The sequence below is a fragment of the Rhinatrema bivittatum genome, chromosome 13 (genome assembly GCF_901001135.1).
Source record: "Rhinatrema bivittatum chromosome 13, aRhiBiv1.1, whole genome shotgun sequence".
In the NCBI taxonomy this organism is placed as follows: Eukaryota; Metazoa; Chordata; class Amphibia; order Gymnophiona; family Rhinatrematidae; genus Rhinatrema; species Rhinatrema bivittatum.
In genome coordinates this window covers 22,790,663-22,814,226 of record NC_042627.1, presented here as the reverse complement: position 1 = coordinate 22,814,226, position 23,564 = coordinate 22,790,663, and the positions used below count along the sequence as shown (strand labels likewise).

The 23,564-nt window shown below is 45.2% G+C and overlaps 1 protein-coding gene across 1 annotated transcript in view; it reads right to left on the bottom strand.

Annotated features, from left to right (window-relative positions):
- MYO9A (myosin IXA) overlaps window positions 1-23,564 on the bottom strand; it is a 324,407-nt gene that overhangs the window by 11,436 nt on the left and 289,407 nt on the right. The window contains 6 exon segments of the mRNA XM_029575878.1: window positions 8,718-8,841; window positions 9,847-9,978; window positions 12,048-12,153; window positions 13,316-13,444; window positions 14,987-15,179; window positions 21,201-21,262. Of these exon segments, the coding sequence (XP_029431738.1) occupies window positions 8,718-8,841; window positions 9,847-9,978; window positions 12,048-12,153; window positions 13,316-13,444; window positions 14,987-15,179; window positions 21,201-21,262 (746 nt within the window).

Here is a 23,564-nt window from a genome sequence, read left to right as displayed (position 1 = left end):
ATGCTCACCTGTAATAGGTGTTCTCTGTAGACAGCAGGACAAATCAACCACTCAAGTGGTGTGATATCAGCTGACCGTACCAAGAGGGAGAAGCTCTCTCAGAGCTCAGAAAAACCTGTCCCCAAGGAGCTGTCGCCACATGAATTTCTACAGTGTTTATTAGTTCTGTGCCAAAATTGGAGGCTCCGCACCAAGAAGCCATCTGTGCAAAAACTGGCATCGTGATTTTGCTTGAAGATGGCACTGAGGAGGGATTCTGCTGAAGGGGACAGTCTCTGTGCCGAGAAAGCACCTGTTGGGGAGGAATGCATGATTTGTCGCTATCCTTGGAGGGTGAATGGCGCCTGCTCTGAGACATCTCCAGCCATGGCCCTGATCATGAGAGGAGTATGCCTATTCAGATGTAAGTAATTGCCTCTGTGCTGAAGACTGCTTTGCTTTAACGGTAGAGACAGATGCCTGAGGAGAGTTCAGAAACTCTTTCAAGGCACAGCTTCTTGACCTCCTGGACACCTTGGAGGCATGTGAGCACAGGCAGTGCAATTTAGCACATCACGGGAAGGCCTCAGACAGCAGAGATATCTGTCATGCTGATCTGATACAGTCATATTTTGAAAGAGCTACAAAGATATCTCTCGAATCCTGGATTTCTGATGCCATATTGAAGAGGACCAACTTTAAATCATTCTCAATTTTGAAGAAAACATTTTTTTTTAAGAGACTAGATAAAAAATAAACAAAAATTAAACAAAGAAAGTAAAAACAAAAAAAATTCTGTCAGGGAAAAAAAGATGATGAAGAGAGACCCAAAAACAGTCCTTTCAAGACAACGGTGACTCGTGTAGTGGCGGCTGCGCAGAAAAGACCCTGAATGCTCAGAAAAACCTTCTGGCTTTTTCTCAGCTCTGAGAGAGTTTTCTATCTCAGAGCTGTTGAATAATGTTACCCAATTTGTATGGCTGATCTCTGTCCTGCTTGTCCACAGAGAAAAAAAAAGTTACTTTGTGAAAGCAGAGTTGCTTACCTATAACAAGTGTTCTCCGAGGACAGCAGAATGTTAGACCTTACACATGACATCATCAGCTGGAGCCCGATGTGGAAAACTTTGGGTACACTGAGCATGCCCAGCATGCCCTATACCACGTGTCCACGCAGGGTCCCTCTTCAGTCTCTTAACACAGAATAACGATAAAAATCGTTACGATAAAAATAAAAAATAGGAGAAACCCAATTCAGCGGGGTGGCAAGCAGGTTTCATCAGGACTAACATCCTACTGTCCTCGGAGAACACCTGTTGTAGGTAAGCAACTCTGCACTCTCTGAGGACAAGAAGGATGGTAGTCCTCACACATGGATGAAGCCCTAGCTACAGGCTGCTCTCCAACACAAAAAGGGGACCAACAGACATCTAAGCAGGTGCCAACTGGCACAACATTGGTGCTGTTGGTAACAGAGGGAGACAGCCTAAACCCAAACAATGGGCCCTAGGTTGGAAGAGTTGGGTTTTACACCTTAAATAGGTTCCAGAGGACAGACTGGCCGAACCTACTGTTGCATTGGCCATCCCTATCCCTATGAATGTGTGGAGAGAACTCCATGTCACAGCCCTGCCGATCTCTGCCCGGGAACTGCTCGCAAGTGAGACACAGACGCTGGCATGGCTGTTACAGAATGAGCCTTGACATGACCTCCAAGATGAAGTTCTGCCTGGGCATGACAGAAAGAGATGCAGTCTGCCAGCCAATTGGATATTGACTGTTTGGCAATGGCAACACCCAACCTATTCTGATCAAAAGAAACGAAAAGTTGTGTGGATTGTCTATGGGCTTCTGTCCACTCCAGATAGAAGGGTAAGGCTCACTTGCAGTCCAAACTGTGCAGTGCTTGTTCGCCTTGGTGTGAATGGGGCTCGGGAAAGAAAATTGGCAGGAAGATTGACTGGTTAAAATGGAATCCATCACTACCTTAGGAAGGAACTTAGGGTGCATATGCAGGACTACCTTGTCATAATAAAACTTAGTGTAAGGTGGAAAAGTCACTAAGGCCTGGAGGTCGCTGACTCCGCGCGCTGAAGCGACCGCCACCAAAAATATGACCTTTCAGGTCAGGTACTTCAGGTTGCAGGTGCGCAGCGGCTCAAAAGAAGCTTTCATCAGCTGAGCTAACATTACGTTGAGGTCCCAAGACAAAGTGGGAGGTCATAGGGGAGGCTTCAATTGAAGCAGGCCTCGCATGAAGAGTACAACTATAGGCAGTATGGAGATGGGCGTACTATCTACACTGTGGTGGTATGTGTCAGTTGCACTAAGATGAGTTGGTTTTTAAGTCAGCCTCTGAAAGGTGTAGAAAAATCAAGCAGTTTTTGTGTGGGGCAGAACATATCTGGGGCCTTCTGCTCACACCACACGGAAAACTTCCTCCACTTCAGTCCATAGGACTTTCTAGTGGAAGGCTTTCTGGAAGCCACCAGAATCTGAGACACATCCAAGATCAAGCGACTGCAGGATTAACCTCTCAATGTCCAGGCTGTGAGCAACAGGGCCTGGAGTTTGGGATGCCGCAGCCTGCCCTGATCTTGCATGATGAGATCTGGGGAAGTCGCCAGACTGATCGGTTTCTTGATGGACAACTACTGCAGGAGTGGAAGCCAGACCTGTCTTGGCGAATGACGGTCTATGAGGATCATAGTCCCTCTGTCCTTGCAAAGTTCAAGAGAATCTTCGCCACTAAGGGAATCGGAGGATATGCATACAGAAGACCCTTGCCCCAATGATGGGCAAGGGTAGCCGAGGCTGGTTTGCCATCTGACCTGTGCAGGGAGCAGAACAGAGGCACCTTCCTGTTGCAGGGAGACACGAACAGATCTACGTGTGGTCTCCCCCAGAGGCGGTATATCCGATTCACTACCCCCTGGTCCAGGGAATACTTGTGGGGTCTGAAGGCTCAACTCAGCCTGTCTGCAACCATGTTCTCTGTTCTGGTCAGGTGCAAGGCCATAACCACCCCAAGAACAGATATGGACCGCTTCTTGACACAAGTGGTACGATCCCGTGCCGCACTGCTTATTGACATACCACATGGCTACTTGGTTATCGGTCTGCATCAGGATAACGTTTTTGGACATCCTATCTCTGAAAGCCCATAGTGCGTACCTTATCGCCCGAAGCTCCAGGAAGTTGATTTGACAAGAATGTTCCTGAGTCATCCACAGTCCCTGGGTGCCTAGCTCATCTACATGAGCTCCCCACCCCAGGGTGGATGCATCCGTGGATAGTACAATTTGAGCAGGGAGACTCCGAAAGGAAATCCTCCATTCCAGATTGGAAAGTACCCGCCACCAAGACAAGAAACCCCTGGAGGCTCTGAGAGCCTTGGCGCCACTTTGACCTCAGGGTCCACTTTGCTCTGTGCATATGTAAGCTTGCCAAGGGCGTGACATGGAAGGTTACGCCCTTGTAGCCCAACAACCTCAACATATGCTAGGCTGACACCTGTTGGCGTTATGGTACATCTATCACAATGGTTGCCAAAGCAATAGCCCTCTGGCACAGCAGAATGGTCCTGGCTTGAGCCGTTCTAGCAGGGCTCTGATGAAGTCTAACTGAGTTGGTGGACTGAGATGGGACTTTAGGTAGTTGAGAATGAATCCTAGTGACTTCAACCCGGATAGCTGGGTACATGGACCGGGTGGTCCCTGCCCGAGTCTTGCTCTTGACCAGTCATCATCCAGATATGGGAAACAAGCACTTCCAGTTTGCGGAGGTGCGCCACCACCACGGCCAGGCATTTTGTGAAAACCTATGGGGCGGATGTAAGCCCAAATGCCAATACCTGATACTGGAAGTGCTATTTTTCCACAACAAATCGAAGATACTTCTTGTGACCGAGGAAGATGTCTATCTGGGTGTATGCATCCTTTAGGTTGCAGGAACACAACCAGACCCCTTTTTAGAAACCTGTTCAAGGCCCTCAGGTCTAGGATGGGACGGAATCCTATTTGTTTTTGGAATCTAGAATTACCTGGAGTAGAATCCCTGCCCTCTTTGCCCCGGTGGTACAGGCTCGACAGCTCTGGCCTTTAAGAGGGAGGAAAGCCTCGCTTGTAGCACCCTCCTGATGCACTACTGCCCTCCAATATGGGCATGGAGGACAATTTGACAGGACACCAAATAGATTTAATTGGTACCCCTGGCGGACTATGGACAAAACCCACTGGTCCGAGGTTTCACTGGGCCACTGGTTTGTAAAGAGTCACAGTTTGCCCGCGACCTGGGTATGGTCAACTGGTTTAAGTTCCCTGCGGCTCAGTCAAAACCCTACCCCCAGAGTTGACTGAGGAGCTGGCTGGGTCTTGGGAGCTCTCTGCTGCCTGGGATGGCCGAGGAACTCAAATGGTGTTGACGGGACCGAGGAGACAGAGGATAGCACTTATTTTGGCGAAAGAAAGACTTCCTTGGCCCCAACTTTGATGAACTCCTTGATGACAAGGACAGGTTTGGAATGCTGGCGGAGAATTGTAGGAGGGTTTCATGATGGTCCCAGAGTTGGGCAACAGCATCCTTCACCCTATCTACGAAGAGATTCTCTCCAGTGCACGGCATGTCAACGAGTCGTCCCTGTATTTCTGGTCAGAGATCCAGGGCCTGCAGTCATGCTAGTCTGCGGGCGCCAATTTCTGCTGCAGAGGCCCTTGATGCCATCTCGAAAACATTGTAGGTTGCATAGACCTCATGTTTTCCGCATTCCAAGCCCTTTTGTACCAAGCCCTTGGGCATCGAAATGGCAGAAGAAATTTAATGTGGATAAGTGCAAGGTGATGCATATAGGGAAAAATAACCCATGCTATAGTTACACAATGTTAGGTTCCATATTAGGAGCTACCACCCAAGAAAGATCTAGACATCATAGTGGATACACATTGAAATCGTCAGCTCAGTGTGCTGCGGAAGTCAAAAAAGCAAACAGAATGTTGGGAATTATTAGAAAGGGAATGGTGAATAAAACGGAAAATGTCATAATGCCTCTGTACCGCCCTACATTCAGAAGTTCAGGCACTGATGGAACTGGATGATGGACTACAGAACATGGCATCTCTGCCAGCCTTGGCGGAGCTTCCTTGGAGGAACTGGTGACAACCATCGTATTGGTAAGGGGAGGCCTTGCTGCTCTGCTGGGCACTGGTAACCACCTCGGGAACCGATTCCAGATGGATTGGTAAATGCACTAATGAGCACACGGAGCTTCTCCAGAAGTGGGTACGAGAATGAGCAGCACCGGCTCCAGTGCCAAAGGACCGAAGCCCTGCAGCACCCGCTCCACCGTTAATTGACTCGACACTCTCCTTCCTACACCTCCATCCTCCATACCCACATATTCATTTGTTTTAATATTCATCCATCTGAGAACCTGCCACATAAGTACCTACCCTTGCAAACCTGTAGCCTTCATGAGGACTTAGCATCTTTTTGGTAAAAACATAGTAACATCGTAAATAACAGCAGAAAAAGACCCAAGTGGGCCATCTAGTCCGCCCAGCAAACTTAAATCAATTTATTCTTTTTTATTCTGTTTAGTGTAGTAACTGCTGCTCCTTTTCTGACCAAATGGCTGTTGTGCATGTGATGTGCTCAATGATGCTTGCGTGCTGGAGTCTATGTTTTCAAGCTGTGATCAGAGCTCATACATACGGTACCCACTAAGCACAGGTTTTACACACCTGGCTTTCTGCTGCCAATGAGGAAATGTTAAAATGAGGCCAAACCTAAAGTTTCTATGAGGAATGCCCAAGTTGCTCTCTTAAATTGTTAGTACAATAAATTGTTCTATTCTTCATGCCCAGGCTCAGGACAGAGCCACATTTACTGTGCTCAAAGTCTTTGGAATCAACAGGAAAGTTAGACAACAGAGGCCACAGAGACATCGTCAGCATGCGGTGGTGATAGCAGAAGCACAGATAACACAATGATAAGACACGCATCAGCATGTATGACCGTCTGTATGAAGACCTACATTAAATGCCATCAAGCTCACATTTACTACTCTAAACTCATTATGGCCACAAACTGCCAGTCAAGAGAAAACAGGAGGCCACAGTGAAGGCTTCTACGTAAAATTCCACATTTTTAAATTGAGTTTAATGTTAAAATTGTTAGCCTGGTCCCCACACAAGAGCAAGAGACTTGGTCAGACTTTGTTCAAGTGCCATAGTAGCATGGAGAGAACTTTGGGTTCACTGGCCAAAATGCACAGACAAACCGGTGCTCAGACACACAAATACATCTGCCAGACAGAGACAGCACAAAAGGAGAACATTCCAGAAAGTCATCACCAGCATTGTTCATTAGTAAAGAAGAATTCAGGGTTGTATTTACTTTCACATTTTGCAAAGGAAATTATTTAAGAATGAAATACAACCACAAGGAAAGGAAACAACAATTTGACATGGAAGGAAGGGAACCAAATCCTAGCCAGTGAAATATATTTTAATGGCTATAATTTTGATTTTATATTTCTTTTTTTTACCTTTCATACCTGCTGGCTTAAATATTTTTAACCATGCAGTTAGTACAACATGGCTTGATTGCCAATATGCCAAAAAAAAAAAAAAAAAAAAAAAAAAATCCAAACAACTATGACGTCTAGCCAGGATATTTCCCTGTCCCTCCTTCCTCTCTCTTTACTGTTTTGGATTCAGAATTCCCACTTCTTCCACGTAGAGGCTCACTTTCACCTCTTAAGAGTCTTGGCAATGAGTTACATAAACAAGACGGTCCAGTGGCTACAAGCCACCCCTGCAGTTAGGACTCGTACAGGTTGAAATGGACGGCGTTATAGACAATGGGTGGGAGAGCATGGCTTCTGGATGAGTGGAGTTACAATACAATGCTACGTATGGCTGTGACAAGGAGCAATGCGGTTAATACATACCGGGATTGAACTGCGGGTTATGCTCATAAATCTAACTGCAATTAGTACAGGTTTCTAGATTAAAAGAGGAGATGAAAAGGAAAGCAGGAGATTAGAATGCACATGCTGAGCTCCTCTGCAAAAAAGACCTTCGAGTCTCCCAGCGAGATAAGTCGTTAACATGGCCCGGGCAACACTGCAAGCCTTGCAAAGTGAAAGGATCCTTGAGAAATGTCCCTCTCCCCTTTTTTCAGTGGTGGATATGGTAATCCTCCTGCTGTACAGAGGGGGATCTCAACTGTGTGTCATGTGAACACAGATCCTGCAAGCACGGACATTAGCTGTGCTCTCTGAAAAATGCTCCCCAGAATCCCAGCACCACACTGTTCATGGATCCCAAGTTTGCTGTTAGCAGTATCGCACACTGGAGTACAATTAATCATTATGTTGTATAATTTTCAGTTAAATTCTTCCCAAATTTGGACTAAAAGAAACCTGGTAAACTGCTATTGCAACATTTAGGCCTTTTTTTTTTTAATGCAAAAAAGTAATTAGGCGACTTCACGTTGAATCTGCCTTTATATGATTCAGCAAGTCACTTTCTTCTAAGGAGAAGGGGGGGGGGGGGGGGGTGGACGGACAGGGATATTTGTTTTCAGATTTGATCAGGTTTAACCCTTTAGTAATTCTGAAGTTTTCCCTTGGGAGTAAGTTTCAGATTTTTAGCAGGTTTAATTTTAAAAGTGCCTGACCCAGGAATGAATTCTGTATTTGAGTCCATGCAGTATCCTCTCTGAATTCCCCTTTTGCACAATCTGTTGGCAGTCTCAGCAGTGAGGGGAACTTGCATTGCCCATTATTGCATAGTTACTCTGTAATTTAACAAATGAAGAATGCTCAGTCCTGCCCTCTGTGCCAATCCAGAAAGGCAAAAAACAAGGGACAACTCAAGAAGTGAAATAAAAAAAAAAAAAGGTGTATTTATGCAGCAGGATGACTCACAATATCTAGCTACACAGGCCTTTAGGGGCAGGTGATCAAAGAAATCCCTACAGTTGTTTTGGGGGCTTTTGTTTAATAACGCATTGAACACTCTGGGCTTAATACTAATTTTACCATGAGTTCTCCTAACCCATATGTGCACTGGCACCATCACAGATTTGAAGGGAGGGTAGGTGCCTTCCTTTTAATGGGCTCTTGACAGGCTTCTCTGCTCATATTAAAAGTCACCGAGGCCTGTCCTATGGATGCCAAAAAGGACCTCATTCCTTCTAGTTAGGGCTTTTTCAGCTCTAACATTCACAAGCAAATTATTCCAGGATGGTCATTCATGGCCTGTTCGGGCTTATAGCACCATTCCCTTGCAGCTACTCAATGTGTACCTAAGGGCCACATGATGTCTCCAGTGTGCTTCCTTCAAGTCTACAAGGACAAATGATCACTTGTGAAGCATATGTCGGACTGTTCTTTTCAAATGGTTTTTACTGCAGTGCTGTCTTTTGGACCTGTTGACTACTATCTGTGCAATTTCACTGTCAGATTACAAGGCCACCCAAATACTGAGCAGTCCTAGAAGAGGCCCTAATGTTTAGGGTAACAGAGGATCGAAAGAGCAGAGAGATTAGACAGATTAGTTTGTAGCGGGAAGGGGGACAGGAGAGGAAGGTATCATAGATATGGGGGCTAGGCAGGTTTGTTTTAAGGAAGCAGCTCAAAAAGAAAATATTTCTACAATCTCAATTATAAAAGAAAGTTCTTACAGCTCAGATTTAAAAGGTTACACTGTGTGAATGGCAAAAGCTGTTTCTTACCATAGACCGGCGGATTAGGGATAGCCTGCTCTTTGCTTTGTTCTCAGCAAACTCTAGGCTACTGATATCCTTGAGACGGGCCTTGTATTTATTCATCTGCTCTATAACGATCAGTTCCACACAACTACAAGAGAAGACCGAGATAAAATGGCAAGTTAAAGGCACGCTGATTCTATACAGCAAAAGTAAAGGACAAACAACGGCGGGTTAAAGGCAGAATAATTGTACGTACAATAGCTATGTGAGGATTGAAGAGAAAGCGAGCGAGCAGGGTACAGAACACAGGAAGAAATGCTCAGGGGATACAAGTGAGCTGATTAGCTCAACACCCTCAGGTGGCTTTTATGATGATAAAACTGTACTCGTTCAAAGTACTTATGATGATACATAAAGACATTCATAACATCGCCCCTCTCAATCTCAGCAATAAATTCCGTCCGCATACCTCCGAAAGACCAGTCAGAAGAGCTTACAAAGGCTCTCTGTATGCCCCCCCTACCAAATCTTCTCTAAGTAAACGAGCGTTATCTACAGCAGGGCCGACTCTATGGAACACTCTCCCACCAGACCTCCGTCAAGAACATTGTCCCCAAACTTTCAAGAAAGACTTAAAAACTTGGCTTTCCAGTCAAGCTTTCCCTGAAAACCCAAGTTCTCTCTGACGCGGGGTCTTATAACATGGACTATGGCCTAAGAACATGGTCTAAGGCCTAAGGCCAACAGTTAATTGGGCACACAGAATCTCACCACACAGCCCCCTCCCTCCCTCCCTCCTTACACCTTTTTGACATCCTTTCCCTCCTTCTCACCCCCTCTTCCAAGCTACTTAACCTTCCTACTTGTTTTAATTTACCCTGTATTAATGTATTTATATTTATTTTATTCTTATTTTATATTATTTTTATATTAATTCTACGTTGAAGCTGCTTGCAGTTGTAATCGTTCCTTGTTTCCAAATGTTTGAATGTTATAATACGCTAATGTTCATTGTTTAATGTATCGCCCCCCAGCGAAAGCTTTGTTTCAATGTACACCGGTGTGATATGTATTCTTTACAGGAATGTCGGTTATATAAAAATTCTAAATAAATAAATAAAACAAACAAACAAACTGAAAAGGACATTCTTACGCAGTTGTTTTGCCAATATCCTGCACGCTCTGCAGTGGATCGGTGGTGTCTGGGCATCTCAGGATACACGGGGCAAACACAATGGCCAAGGCATTAGCGCTCATCCTGTTTGTTTCCTCCTGCAGTGCAATCCTAAACAACAACCATCCAATAGTGCAGGTTACCTCTGTTAAAGAACCGAAACTACAAAGAGACAGTGCTAGAACGTATGCAATCTACGAGACAGAAGGAAGAGAAGAGATGTATAAACTAGAAGGGCCGCTCAACACCAATTTCAGCAGATGCAGTGGTATCTGTGTGTATCATGCTCCAAATCTCCTGTGGCCTTTCTATTAGGAAAAAAAAAAAGCAAAAAGGCTTCCATTGTACATAATGTTGGAAAGCTTGGCCATTCTTCTTTCCTTAGTTTGTCTTTCTTCTTCTTTGCATTCTCTATCTGCCCTCCTTTTTTTCTAACCCTCTCTTTTTTGATCCAGCAGTTTCCTCCTGTTCCTTTGGGCTTCCAGCTCAATCGGAACCAGAGCTGGGATCCTGGCATTCGCATGTACTCGGGGATTTGCCCCTCCTATGAACTTACTTTAGTATAGAAATCACAGACCTGGGGGCTCTCTGGAAACCTGCAGTCATGGGTCCGAACTCCGTCCACTAGATGTCAGCCTAGTGCAAGGAGCAGGACATCCCCAGGCAATGGGGGGTGGGGGGGGGGTGTGGTGGAGGGGAAGGACAGGGATCAAACTAGGAAGCCACTGCACGGCAGGACACAGCACCATCACTGCACCATGAGGGCAGCCCAATTCCCCTCATGCCCTGTTCCTATTGGCTCTTTATTAGATTACAAGTAGCCACAGTATTCCATGTAATGACGTTCTTATACTATACTATATATTATATAGTATATTATATAGTATATTATAGTATACTATAGTATACTATAATATACTATTATCACAGGACAACAAAGATGCAACACATTCCGCTAACCCTCTGCATGCCTCGCACGGAAATATCTTCCGGCTACTCTAAAATCCCCATTTAAAAGAGAAATATAACGTGAGGGGAAAAACCTGCTTATTTTTATGAAATGAAGTACTTGGTTTTGCGGCTACGTGAAAGGACTACAGGGTGAATTTTAAAAGCCTTGCTCGCATGAAAAGGCCCATACACATGAGTACATGGTCAGAGCGCAAGCAACGAGTATTTTAAAAGGCGCAAATTGCACGCATACATACGCGTGCATGAGTTTAAAAAAAGGGGGTGGAGTTGGGACATGTCAGGTGCATTCCGGGGCGGGACAAACATTTACGCGCATAAATCTGAATTTTAAATCCGATGGCCGCAGTGCATGGCGGCCTGTTAAGCTGCGGATACTTACTTCTGCTCTTGATGAAGTATAAGTCTGCAGAAATCTCTTTATATGCCTAATATGACTGGGTGAGGGGGGTCTGGTCAACTGGGGGAACTGCAGGCTGACGAACAAGAGGGTCTGGATGGCTTCGAGATGCAATGGGCAAACTGGTGGACTAATGGGTAAAACTGGGAACGTCCTTCACGCGAGTATGCTTTTAAAATTCGCTAACCTGTACCTGTTAAAGCTGACAAAGAATTAAGGAAGATACGCGAATTACATTTGCTCGAGTAACTGCTTAAAATTAGGAGCAAACATGCGCATGATTTAAAATTCCAGCGAATACAGGCTCCCGTGTGCTCATTTTAAAGTTACCGTCCCTATAAAGCCAAAATTAGGAATAGGGCCAGTGCTATCTTTCTGGGTTAAAAAAAAAAAAAAAAAAAAGGTGCTAGTATTCACATGCAGGATGCCACGTTTTTTTTTTTTTTTTTAGGGACCACAGTACAAATCAAGCAGGTGAAGGAAAAGCTGCCATTACTGAATACCACCGGGAAACCCTCTGAAAAAAACGCATGGAACAGGGCTCAGATCTCTTGCATTCCTGGAATAGCCAGACTGAGCTCATCCGTATTCAGCTAGTGACTCTCTCTGAACATGAAAGCAGAACGATGTCAGGCAGATTCCTCCTCCCCTCTCTCCAAGAAGAAGAAAAGAAAATTTTGCTCTGCTGAAATGTTTTCAAAATGCAGCTCCTGCGGTCTCCCCCTCTGGATTCCCAATGCTCTTCTTTAACTTGGGACAGTATTCCTGTCCCCAATGTGCCATTTCCAAGGGTTGAGCTATTGTGGTTTACCTCACGAGATGAAAGATGAGGCGTTCCAAGGTACTGAGGTGTGTGCGGGAGAGCTGATCGATTACAGAATAGACTCCCCTAATGGTCTCCTTTTTCTCCTGAAGACCTACAGAAACAAGCAGAAGCACTTTCTCTGGCTGGACTGAACATACACATGAAGAGAACACCATCAATGACTTACACTTTCATCTTCACTGCTTGGCAACTTACCCAGCTAATGAGTACTTAGGGATACAGATTTCTCATGGAAAATTGTACAAGTTTTAAGTGCAAATAATGGTGAAAAATACAGAGGTCCATAATCAAAGACAGTCCAGGTTAGCCGGATAAACTTATCCGGCTAACTTTGGAGGTATATTCAATAGTGCACCTGCACTACTGAATACAACCGACTATCTTATAGTTAGATGGCAGTTAGCTGGTTAACTTAACTGGCTAATCAAACTCCTCCCAGTTACGCCCTCAGAACGCCCCTAACTTATCTGGCTAAATTCTGACCCCCCTAACTTATTAGTCAGCTACAATATAGCCGGATATGTGCCCGAATATTCATTTAGCTGGCTACATGCTTTTGAATATAGACCTCGTAAAATTTCTGCTTGTCACATTTTCCCTTTCAGATTACAATGGACACCACTGTTTAGCTGTGACATATGCTACTCGGCCTTTTTTATTTATTTTTTTTACCTGCTACCAATTTTCAAAGGCCTTTCCATGGATAACACAGTGTTTTACAAGTGGAAATGGGCTCTGAAAATAATCTGTCCTCTGTGCACATAACAGCATGTGATAGTGCCGAGGCAGGCATACAATTATGTAGAGAGAGAGAGAACGCAGTGGCGTTCCTGGAGACAAATTCAGGAAGGGGGGTCAGAGAATACGCATTATTTTGCTGGAAAATGTACCTACACAAGTAGCGGGTGCAGGTCTGTGCGTGCACTTTTTCCAACCCAATTTTCAAAGGGGAGTATTTCCCCTTTTAAAACAGACTATAAAAGTCTGAGGAGAAAAAGCATCTGCAGACTTTACACTTCTACATAGAATTTGAAAGTTACCCTCTTGATTACTTTTTTTTTTCCTAACATTTTTAAACATCTCTAAAAATCTAAGTCAGAATAATATGACACACAAAATAACCTATAAAAGTCTTCCTCTGTACCCACTATATGTGGTATCTTAGGATTTGGGTTGGGCATGTACAGGGCACGTAACTGAATATGTGACTAAGTATATGGAATGTTTCAGAGCATTTTGTCAGTATTTCTTACCCATAGCTCGCAGGAACTCTGCATAGAGTTCAAATGTCATGAGGGGATTGGGTAGATCTCTTAGCCACTGTTTGAACACACTTGCGATAACATGAATATTGTAGTCATCAAGATTCACGTTGTCAATATCTAGCAGGGGGGAGAATGGGAAACTATTAGCGTGGATACGGTGAGCCAGCAAGAAGCTTTTCTTCCCCTTACGGAAAGCATTACGGTCAGAGGCATGGCATTCATTTCCTGGACATTCAGCACCGCCCATGCACTCTATCACTAATGTACAGTGGTGACACAAATCCTGCTAGACATGCTGTAGAGCAGGGATGGCCAACTTCAGTCTCCAAGAGCCACATACAGGTTGGGCTTTCAGGATATGCACAATGAATGCGCATGAGATAGATTAGCATGCACTGCCTCCATTATATGCATATTTATTGTAGATATCCTGAAAACCAGGCCTATCTGTGGCTCTTGAGGATCGGAGTTGGCCACCCGTGCTGTAGAGTGCATGGTGACATACATTCAGTGAGTATTTGGCACTACTGCATGATGCTTTACAGTATATATGTCTTTTCAATTAACTGTATTTACTATGATCATAAATAGTTTGTTTTATAATTAATAAGCTGTAGTTACCAGATGCTTTACTCCTTATTGGTCTTCTATGAAAGTGCATGCATTTAGGAAAACTTAACAGGCCTGATATTCAAAGATATCCAGCTATCTAAGTTAGTCGGATATAACTTATCTGGCTATCCTAGGATATTCAGCAGTACGGTTATGCTGCTGAATATATCCAGATAAGTTCTAGTTAGCTGGATAAGTTATATCCGGCTAACTGAAGACCTGCTACTGAGCAGATCTAACTTATTCGGTTAACTTAACTGGATAAGTCCTCATATTGCCACTTATCTAGCTAAACTATCCAGATAAATAGCTCCTCCCTGATCCACCCACATTATCCAGCTAACTGGCGACTGCTGATTGCAGCTGGATGTTCAGCAGCAATCACTTAGCCAGGTAAGTTATTATATATCCAGCTAAGTAGTGCTGAATACTGGTCTCAATATGAACAAAACCCAGTGGATTTAAGAGGCTGCATGATTTGACTGAACTATTATCCTTAGAATACCTTGATATTATTAGAACACTTGTTTTTAAAGTAACAACTGCTTTTATGATAAAACTGTTCACATTGAGCCTACTTTTAGCAATAAACAAAAGTAGGCGGGGTATGGCCGGGAAGGGAACGCACACGTGGAGATTGCAGTTTTAAATCTGTGTGTGTACTTTCTGGTGCATATTTTTGCCTGATTCAATGCAGATTCTAAGTACATGGCTACTTTTGTATTCACGCCGACAACATTTTCATAGGGAAACTCCCTGAGGAGTTTCCATTTGAAAATGAACTTGCAGTGATTGTAAGACCTGCAGGAACCATCATTGCCCTCATAAGATATATCAGCAGGAAAGGATATTAAAGAACCAGAAAGTGTATATGCTCATTCATCTGATCTTTGGCCCCTATGTGGATACTTTTAACTAACTAGTAAACCAATTAACGTCATTTGGGATAGTGTCTGCAGTGATGATGAATGCTTGCTCACAAATCCATATTCCTATAGCACATGCAAGTTCACTTGCTGTGGATGGGAGAGAAGCCCTTTCTCTTACCTGTGTCAATTGCCTGCCTCAGCTCTTTTATCTTATTGGTGGAGCCAGACTTCCTGTAGATCCCTTCCGTGTAGAGCCCATGCATTTCAATATAGTTTATCAGCTTTTCCATCAGCAGTGGTACTGCTCGCTCCTCAGTGGTCAGCCGAGAAAGCTCAACACAAAACTGGTGTGAGGAAAGCTCTGGATCATACTGTCAAGAAGAAAAATACGTTAATTAACTCTAGCAACAAAGGCCTTATGAGCAAAGACCATTTTACACAGATTAAATTAACTAGGTAATGTTATCCAGACAACTTTATCCAGGTGTATTCAGTGGAATACTTAGTCAGGTAAGTTCTCCTGAATATCAGGTTAAAGTTAGCCAGGTAACCTTCTCGCTCCCCGGCTTACTGAACATGCTCGGAAGGAGTGCTGTTAGCAGGCCTTGCATTTACTGGTAGGTGAGCAAGACTTGTGAGTTTGTATTTGCTGGGGAAAGTCTGAGCTTTAATCTTGCAATAAAAATTGTTTGAAGGTTGAACTATGACTGTATATGAATATTGTGTGCTGGGAAAATACTTTGTGAGTGTTTGAATTATTTCTGCATATGAATATTGTGTGCTGGGAAAATACTTTGTGAGTGTTTGCATGTAGTCTGTTTAAATTTGATTCTGAGTGCATCTGTGTGTGCTGGGGAAGTAATTACAGTTGTTTGATTCCCACCCACCCCAGTCACAGTTTTTTAAATAGACTGTTCACCCAATAAAGAGGACATGTTTTACACTAATGGTAATTTTCAAAGGAAAATGCATATGTAACATACTATTATTGTAATTTTCAAAAGCCCATTTACCTGCGTTAATTGCACTCATCCTGCGGAGAATGTGGCTAGTGTAGGTGAAGCTCTAATCTGTCCTGCTACAGGGTATGCTTGCCAGCTGCTGGCATAGGCTTTGTAGGTTTGCCTATGAGGCTGTGTCAACTACATCACAGCACAAAGGGCTCACACCCACGGCACCCTTCACAGATTGCTAAGGCCATGAGCTTGGCAGACTCACCTCAGACCTCTGCTATTGCCGGGCTAGTGCATCAGCTTCGGCAGCAGAAGGATCAGCTGAATTACCTGGCCAGGTACCTCCAATGTATGAATGCCCAGACTGCTCCAGCTATTGCTCCAGCACCCATGATTGGCCTACTACTCCCATCCTTCACTTGCCTCTGCTACCAAGGTCCGATGGAAATCCAGTGAAATGCAGAGGTTTCCTAAATCAATGTCAGATGCAGTTCGATTACAGGCACCATTGATCCCCAAGGATCAAGACAAGGTGAAATATTCTAGCCTTGCTAGGAAGTCCTGTTCTGGCATGGGTCTTGCCTTTCTGGGAAAGAGCTGACCTGCTCCTGAGAGACTTGAACTGCTTCTTGCAGGAATTCTGGCAGATCTTCAACGAGCCTGGTTGCACAGCTTCCAAGGCATATAAATTCCTGCAGATCAGACAAAGTTCTTGGTCTGTGGGGGAGTAAGCAGTGCATTTCTACACCCTGGTCTCTGAACTTCACTGAGGCAGTGACAGTCTGACTGCAATTTTCAGGCAAGAGCTCTCAGAGCACATAAAGAATGAGCTGGCTGTTAGGTAGATCTACCGGAGACACTGGAAGCCATTTGGCTAGACCTACAGTTCCAAGAACGGGCCCAGGAAAGGGGCTCAGCCCGCTGTCCCTTCCTTCTCATTCCGAATTTCCAGGGGCCAGCGACTTCCCATTCACCTCCTGAGCTGGGACCAGCACCAGGAGGTGACCACTTTAAACTGTCTGCGGAGAAGAAGCAAAGTCGCCACAAATGCAACCTGTACTTGTATTGTTCTGCATCTGGGCACTTCGCAAGTCACTGCCTGAATAAGCTGGGAAACTCAAGGACCTAGGCCTGGTGGGAGAGGCCACCCTAGGTCATCCCTGCACCTCTCCACAACTCGTAGTACCATTACGTTTCTCTCTTGGGGAGTTTCTTGTGGACGTTCTTGCCTTCTTGGATACCCGCGCTGGTGACAGCTTCAATTCATGAGGCTTTGGTCCATCACTACCGGATATTGACAGTCCCTTTGGACGCTCCGCTCTCAATCTCGTCCATATACGGAGAACCTTTGCTTGGACATGTTACAAGAGCAACCATACCCCTCACCATGCACACAGGGATTCTGCATGGTGAGCAAATCAGTCTTTATGTATTCAATGCAATCATTTTGGGCCTACCGTGGTTAATGCTACATCAGCCCCACATTGAGTGGGCCACATTACAGATTGCCAAATGGAGCTCTAGCTGTCATAAGCGATACTTTGCCAAAGTTTCACCTGTGATTCCCTTGGCTTGGACTGTTATCTTAGAGCTTTCGGGTCTACTAACACAATACACAGTTGGCAGATATGTTCAGAAAACAGCTGGCAGCGGTTTTGCCACCCCATCACTCTTATGACCCAGAAGCAGGGTATACCCACTCTCTGCCCCTGAAACAGAGGCTATGACCAACTATATTAAAGAGAATTTGGACAGAGGCTTCATTCACCCCTTCTCTTCACATGCCAGGGCTGGGTTCTTTTTGTAGAGAAGAGGATGGGTCGTTATGTCCCTGTATTGACTATCGTGGTCTTAACTCCATTACCAAGAAGAACTGCTGTCCTCTTCCCTTGATCTCCAAGCTCTTTGATCACCTTTGGGGCATGCAGATATTTACCAAGCTGGACTTTCGGGTGGGGGGCGCATACAACCTGATCAGGATCCGAGAAGGCGATGCATGGAAGACCGCCTTCAAACACCAGTGACAGACACTATGAATACTTAGTGATGCCCTTCGGGTTGTGTAACGCCCCAGCTTCTCGAAGTCTTTGCAGGAGAATCGACTTCATGTGAAACAGGTCCTCCAGAAACTCTGTGAGCACCACCTCTTTGTCAAGTTAGAGAAGAGTACCTTCAAACAGGAAGAACTTCCCTTACTGAGATATATTATCTCCCGCCAAGGCCTACGAATGGACATAGACAAATTAAAGCCCAAGCTGGAGTGGCCCCAGCCTGTGGGCCTCAAGGCGCTGCAGTGTTTCCTGGGGTTTGCAAATTACTATAGGCAATTTATTCATTATTACTCTTCTTTGATGGCTCTGCTCATAGCCCTAACCAAGAAGGGTGAGAACACTAAAAACTGGACCACGATGCTATCCAAACTTTTGAGCATCTCAAAGAGGAGTTTACCCTTGATCCGTGTCTATACCACCCAGACCTGTCCAAGCCATTCATTCTGGAGGCAGATGTATCTACTCTTGGGGTAGGCGCTGTCCCCTCCTGCATAATCATAATGGTACTCTTGTGACCTGCTCCTATTTCTCCAAAAAATTCTCTCTGGCAGAGAACAAGTATATCATTGGAGATCGTGAGCTGGTAGTGGTCAAACTAGCCTTAAAGGAATGGTGACACCTGTTGGAAGGAGCTAAGCACCCATTAACCATCTATACAGATCACAAAAACCTATAACATCTAACATAGGCACAGATTTTGAATTGCGGTACCTTCTCATGGAGAAGAAATGACAAGACAATCCCCTCTCACACTTCTTTGATACTGAGGGCTCTCAGAAGTCTCCATGGCATATCATCGACCCTGCCAAGATTGTAATCCATACCACATTCACAGTTATCTCTTAGGAAGACTGTGGTTTCCCAGTATCTACGTCAAAAGGTTCTTTAGTAGGCTCATGATTCCTGCCTAGCATGTCACCCAGGTATCACCTGAACCTTGGAATTAATCTTCCAGCACTACTGGTGGCCCCAGATCAAGGCTGATGTAAAGCATTATATGGCATCCTTTCCCACAGGTGCAGTGAATAAGTGTGCGAGCTCGACCTTGGGGGTTGTTACAACCACTGCCAGCCCCCAAGGAATCCTGGAGCCACTTGGCCACTGACTTCATCACTGACCTTCCCCTCTCTGGTGGCAAAACTACCATATGGGTGATAGTGGATAGATTTTCTAAGATAGCACATTTCACGCTTTTTCTGGGCCTCCAGTCAGCGCCAGAACTGGCTAAACTCTTTGTCCAGCATATCTTGTGTCTCCACGAATTCCCTCTTCACATTCTCTCAGATCAGGGAGTACAGTTCACAGCCTGCTTCTGGAAAGGCTTGTGCAAGAAGTTTGGAATTATATTGGATTTTACATCAATTTGCCACCCCTAAAGCAAAAGACAAACCAAGCAAGTAAATCAGAGTCTCAAGGCCTTCCAATAGCCTATGTGAACCAATAGCATGATAACTGGGCCTCCCTTCTCCTAAGGTCTGAATTCTGCATTAATAACACGTAAACAGTTCCTCTGGCTCATCGCCTTTTTATACAGTGTTCGGACATCATCCCCATACACCAAGAACTGTTCCAATTTCAGTCACTTGCTTGACAGCTAACCTGATGAGGCAGGAACTCCAGCAGAAGACACACCACCTCCTACAGCAAGCAGCAGAGCTGTTTAAAAAAACAAGCAAACAAAAAACATCACCCAGCCCCTCAATTTTGCTCAGGAAGTCTGATTTGGCTCAGTGCTAAAAACCTGCGGTAGAAAATGCCTTCATTGAAATTTGCTCCGCGATTCATGGGTCCATTCCTCTTTGAAGGACAACTCGGTCCAGTAACCTATGAACTCAAATTACCTCCATCTCTGTGCATCCATGATGTCTTCCATATATCTCTGTTTAAACCTGCAATTCTCTCTTGGCCGTGCTGACCGCCTCTCCAGGTCACCAAAGTCTCCACAGAAGAGGACATCCAATTCAAAGTCTAGGAGATCTTGGATTCCTGGAGGGTCTGAAATCTACAGTATCTAATCTCATGGAAAAACTATGGATCTGAGGAGAATTCTTGAGAGCTGCCCTCCAACCTCCAAGCCCTCCAGCAGGTACACGGGTTCCTTTGGAGATTCCCCAGGAAACCCAAGCCCAGAAGATGGGGAGGGGGCTTTGGAAGGGGGGGTACTCTTACATTCGGCGGCCTGCTGTAAGCCACCTCACTCACCCCTGACATGGTTGGGACCCATCCCATGGTCAGCACACAGCCTCCTGCTCCGAACACCAGCCAGCGTGGCCACTATCCCCTTAGGCGCGCACACATATGTGTGCATTATATAGGCCCCACAGCTGAAAACACTGAGCAGTGCCCTCCGATGTCAGGCTGACTGGCCAATTTAAACAAGGGCCTTGCAGTCCTACCTCGCCTGAGCACCGTGTCTTCTACCTTAGCAGTGCATGTTGCCTTTGAGTTTCTGCTTCCTGTGTCCTACATTCCTGATTCTTCGTCCAGCCTTGTCTTGTATTGCCAGTCTTGTCCAGTGTCTTCAGTGTTTCCTTGTCCACCCTTGACCTGACTTCTTGCCTGGACTTGACTATAATTGCCTTCGACCTGGACCTGACCACAATTGCCTGCCACCTGCACTTGACCACCTTTGTCTGCCGCCTGCCTCGATCTTGGCCAGTCTCCGCTTCCGTTAGTTTGCTGCCTGCCCTCACCCTGGCTTGCATTGGACTCTTGCTCTAGCCACTGTCCTAGGGAATTGCCTGCCGGCAGCCAGAACCCAAGAGCTCAACTTGCAGGGAGGCGGCTGGTATAAGAAGCTCCAGTCTGTCCAGCTACAGTGTGCATTCGCCAGCTGCTGGCGTAGGCCTCATAGGTTTGCCCCTGAGGTTGCATCAACTACGCTACAGCACAAAAAGCTCACACCCACGCCACTATTCACAAGCAGTGATAAGAAACAGGTTTATAAAATCACAAGTTATGTGGAACAAATAAATAGGGGATGATTATTTATCCTTACTATGACTAGGGTACACTCCAAGAAACTAATTGGTAGAAGATTTAAATCAAATTTGGATTTTTTCAGTCCAAACACAATTAGGTTGTAGAATTTGAGGTCAGAGGATGTGATCAAAGCCAGTGGGTTAAAAAAAAGGTTTGGACAAGTCTCTGGAGGTCAAGTAATTAACAACTAGTAGTCAGGTAGGAGGCATGGGGAACAGAATATCATACTGCCAGGAGCTGGGAATGAACATAAGTGCTGGATCTTTCCATCAGTGGTTAATGGTTACCTTTTTCTAAATGGCCTAGGTAGGCCAATTTTGGAGACCGGATGCTGGGCTTGATGGACCATTGGTATGACCCAGTATGGCATTTCTTATGTTTTTATAGTCTTATGTATGAAGATTACCTTTTTGGAGCATTTGATGGTGGTTTTTAAGCAGCACCTCCTGTGGCAGGCATACTTGCACACTGAAAAACAGAATACTCTGGCTGTGATTTATAATTCAGTTCTAGAAAGAAAATTTACAACTTGCATTACACTTTCTAAGGTGCAGAGTTTAAATGGCCAGATATGTCTTAAAGAAAACTGCATTCTCTGCAGATTATATATGAACTTTTTAATCAGAAGGTACCTATGAGATCTTGAGAGCTCATGCACAATTATATTCAAATAGCTCATGTGTAGGGCTCGGAAAAATGCATTATAACCTACATAGATACTACTTCCTATGGGGGCATTTACATTAAGACTCATGTGCATATTTGGAAATGTACTGTGCACATTGAAGAAATTACTTACCTGATAATTTTGTTTTCCTTAGTGTAGACAGATGGACTCAGGACCAATGGGTTATGTACTCCCCTGATAGCAGATGGAAACGGAATTAGGTTTCAAAGCTGACATCACCCTAGATAGACCCTTGCAGTGACCTCAGCCATTCAGTATTCTCTTCAAAAGCCATTGTGGACATACTATTGAAAAACTTGAATAAAATTTGGATACAACTTAATAACTTGATTAGAAAACTGGAGACCGTAACTGTACTCAACCAAATATAAGCGCTTAATCCCAGCAAGATTATAGATGCCCTGATCTAGGGATTGGGCGATGGCTTACCCGTAACCTCTTGGAATTGATATTCAGCTCAAGGGTGATTCCTTGGTATCGTTCATGGGCAGCCGTGGGCGGGATGCTGAGTCCATCTGTCTATACTAAGGAAAACGAAATTATCAGGTAAGTAATTTTTCCATTTACTAGCGTGTAGCCAGGGACTCAGGACCAATGGGATGTACAAAAGCTACTCCTGAACAGGGCAGGAGGCTGCCCGCGGTCTGGTTAGCACCGCCCTTGCAAAGGCTGCATCCTCTCCGGTCTGGACGTCCAGGTGATAGAACCTGGAGAACGTGTATAAGGAGGACCACATCGCTGCTCGACAGATGTCGATGGGAGACAGTAGCTTAGCTTCCACCCAGGATACTGCATGGTCCCTAGTGGAATCCGCTTTAACCTGAAGGTGTAAAGGCTTCCCTGCCTCTACATAAGCTCTCGTGATCACTTCCTTGATCCAGCACGCTATGGTAGCTTGCGAAGTCGCTTCGCCTTGTTTCCTTCCACTGTGAAGAACAAACAAGTGGTCTGTCTTGCACACCAGTTCTGAACATTCCAGATACCGTACTAAAAGCCTACTGATGTTTAAGTGGCGCAGGAGGCAGTAATCTTCAGTGTCCTTGGTCTAAAAATGACAGTAAGGAAATGGACTGGTTCAGGTGAAACTCCGAGACTATCTTTGGTAAGAAGGAAGGAACGGTCGAAGCTATAGCGTTCCTGGAGTAAACCAGAGGAACGGCTCCCGACATGACAGCGCCTGTAGTTCAGAGATGTGACGAGCCAAGCATATTGCCACCAAGAATACAGTCTTCAGCATTAACAAGTGTAGAGACAGACTGTGCAGCAGCTGAAAGGAAGGTCCTGCTTAAAAGTCCAGTACTAGATTGAAGTTCCATAGGGGGACCAGCCACTTTAAGAGTGATCGGAGGTGTTTAACTCTTTTTAGGAAACGGGCCAATTCAGATGCGTCGACAGGCGGGTTCCGTTCACCTCGCCCCTGAAACAGGAGAGAGCCGTCACCTGGATCTTCAAGGAGTTGAGGGACAACCCTTTGTTCAGGCCATCCTGTAGGGGATATTGGTCATCCGAGGGGGCACCCCACTTTACTCGCACCAGGTCTCAAATATTCTCCAGATCCGCACATACGCCAGGGACATTGAGAACTTCCACACGCAGAGCAAGGTGGCGATTTCAGCCGCCGAATATCCATGCTTCATCAGGCGAGCCCTCTTAAGGGCCAGACTGTAAGACAAAACCAAGTTGGGTCCTCAAGAAGGATTGGACCTTGCTGAAGAAGGTCCCTGTGTGGGGGGGAGGCATAGGGAGCTCTCCACCAGAAGCCTCCGCTTGTCTGCATACCATTGGCATTTGGGCCATTCTAGGACCACCAGAAGGACTAATCCTCTATGGCATTTGATCTTGTGAACTACCTTGCTTAGCAGAGGCCACGGAGGGAAGGTAATACAGTAAGTCCTCCTCTGGCCAGGTCTGGACAAGGGCATCGATCCCATGGGAGTGCTGATCTCTTCTGCGACTGAAGAATCAGGGGACTTTCGCATTGTGAGATGTGGCCAGTAGCTCGATGGAGAGAAGGCTCCAGCGATCTACTAGGAGCTGGAAGGCTCTGGTCGACCACGCCCATTCCCCAGATTCTCCCTTCTG